General features: G+C 23.5%; 1 protein-coding gene across 1 annotated transcript; it reads left to right on the top strand.

The window, feature by feature from the left end:
* Positions 1-386: 386 nt before the first annotated feature.
* On the top strand, positions 387-2,179 carry LOC126909748 (uncharacterized). Its single transcript, XM_050692178.1, has 5 exons — positions 387-525; positions 725-983; positions 1,626-1,755; positions 1,862-1,991; positions 2,057-2,179. The coding sequence occupies exons 1-5, from the start codon at positions 508-510 to the stop codon at positions 2,138-2,140; spliced, it is 621 nt and encodes a 206-aa protein (XP_050548135.1). The 5' UTR covers positions 387-507; the 3' UTR covers positions 2,141-2,179.
* Positions 2,180-2,663: the final 484 nt, after the last annotated feature.

Below are 2,663 nucleotides of genomic sequence, written 5' to 3'. Positions count from 1 at the left end.
AGTAGTAGAACGTCCTATATATAAATAGAGTATTAGGTATACAAATAATGGTAATAACACTTCGTTAGAAATACTTATGTAAGGAAATCGAATTCTGTGAAACTGAATGAGTTCTAACTGGAGTTAAGTATTGGGAGTGATTAGGTGGAATAATCCCTCTAAAACGATAAAAATGTTCACACTAGTATATTCCAACAACAAATATGCACAAATGGGGTGCTTTAAAAATGGCTCAAATAAAATTTATAAATGCGTATAAATCAGGAAATGGAAGATTTTTAATTTATTAAATTAATTCAGAAAAACTTATGTTAATTATAAAAACTTTTTCTTTTTTTGGTTATCAGTTCAATGAATTTGTGATATCAGAACGCTGATAACGTGAAATACTGTTTCTAATTTTCCCTCCAATTGAATTGATATGTCTATAACGGATGCTTTATATTGTCAGTTTCTTAAGTAAAAATATATATATTATGTAAGAATTGAAAAAATAAAACTTTATAAATGGAGAGTTTCGATCAGGTAGCTTAATCCTTTTGTATTTTATAAAGTTGAAAAACTGACTTCGTTGTCAACACAGAGGCATATTTAAGGTTGTACTGCCCTGGGTACACTTTATTTATAATAATTATAAGCCTTTAAAATTTCAGATTACCATATTTTAATTTAAAGAAACACCTTTTTTTTGCCAAAAATTAAAAAAAATAATGATGGATTTTAGGAATGTAGCAGCTCTAAACTTGTTGGTGTAAACATATTGGAAGGATCTGTAATCTCAGATAATTATTCTCTAAATGATATTCTTAACAAATATACTGAACAAGTTCGTGCTTTAGCTGATACGATTATGCAACTGGAAAATTTGAATCTTGTGAAAGATGTTTCAGTTTCATCAAAAAACAGTAACACTGAAATGATGAAAAATAAGAATAAAATTATCAGTGGAGTCTCGGCACTTTTGAAAGATTTGAAACCCTTAAGTAATAAAATTGAGTTGTATATATAGAGATGTAAAATTATCAATATTTCTTATTGTTAATTAATTATTGATATAATTTATAATTATTATATTATTGAATAATTGATTGTGAAAATCAACTAGGTGATTTAGATTTTAAATAATAATACTAACCAGAATAATAATAAAAAAAAAAGAATATATTAATTTTACAACTCTTAGTATGTAATAATTTTTTATGTTAACCCATTAGTTCCCAAGGTTAGGAAAAAAACAAATTTTATGTTGCATTTTATTAGTTTAATATATACCCAAATAACAATTTATAAAGTCAAAAAATTTTTTTTCTTTTTAGCTTTTTTTACAATAAAATGTTGCGTATACGCAATATTAGGATTAACACTTAATTAATTCATATAAAACGTGATTATTGTTCTGTTGAGAATAAATTTTAATAGCTAAAAAGTAATTTGGTTCAACAACAAGATAAAGAAAAAATTATTTTTTAAATGTTTCGTTATATTATACTTCATAAATATTTTTTCTTCTTTTATTTATTCATTATAAAGTTATAAACAGTTAGTATTAAAGGAATAATGGTATATTTTTTATTAAGCATTTAAATTATTTATCAAATTTTTGTTAAATATTGTGTTTTTAACAGACTATCCTGGATTCCAATCTTTAAGTTCACTGAGGCTACTTAAAGAGTATGAAAAAATAGCTCAAGAAAGTCAACTATTATTAAAAAAACTACAAGAAGATGATGTCACTACTAAAAATTTAATCGAAAGGTTTGTTTAAATAAATGTTATGAAATATTTGATTGAACTCATCTTTTTAACTGATTGAAATTATTTATTTTATTTAGTGCATAATTTTCATGTTTTTTCATTTTAGAATTGATTCTATGAAATCACTTATGATAGATTTCAAAAATGAAACTGAAAAAGTAATAAAAGAAAATTATATTAGTCCTGAAATAGAAAGAGCGATCACCAAAGAATTTAATGAATGTAGAGCTGATATGGTAACATTAAAAATAAATTTTAGTTAAACCATTTTTAACAACTTTTAAGTGTTTTTTTTTTTTAGTACAAAATATTGCCCCTAGTTGATCCATCATCAATGTTGAAAGAAGTATTGAGTGTGAGTGTTCAATATTCTAATATCTTTTAATTTTGTTATTGATCATTTTCAAAATTGGTTTTATAATTGTGTATTTTTATATTATGGGTTCAAGAATAAAGGAGCTAATCAAATAAGATTTCTGTTCTGTTTATTAGCCCAATTTAATCATTATTCTATGTATATATTTATCATTATTTTTTTTTATACATAGGTACCTGCCATCTTTCATATTATGCTTATCAAAATCTTAGTTGGTGTGAGGTTTTTTTTTTCATTTTTTAACCAAATTACTTATCAAAGAATTAATAATTGTAAATTTATTATAGTTTTAAAATATCATCTCAAAAATGTTAACTATTGACAATGTGTAAAAATTGTCAAGATATTTATCCACCTACTATGAAATTTACATATTTTTAATACTGGCGAAATATAGCTTTTTTAATAACCAAAATCATTTTCACATCAACTAAACTGTGATGCATAGTTTAATTTTTGGGGAGTATAATATGTGTGGTTAATTTATTATATTATATAAGGTTTCTTTTAGAGATAGTTAAAGAAAAAAAAA

The sequence above is a fragment of the Daktulosphaira vitifoliae genome, unplaced genomic scaffold (genome assembly GCF_025091365.1).
Source record: "Daktulosphaira vitifoliae isolate Bord-2020 unplaced genomic scaffold, ASM2509136v1 Scaffold_1124, whole genome shotgun sequence".
In the NCBI taxonomy this organism is placed as follows: domain Eukaryota; kingdom Metazoa; phylum Arthropoda; class Insecta; order Hemiptera; family Phylloxeridae; genus Daktulosphaira; species Daktulosphaira vitifoliae.
The sequence above is the reverse complement of the archived record's forward strand: the minus strand, read 5'-3'. Positions and strand labels throughout refer to the sequence as shown.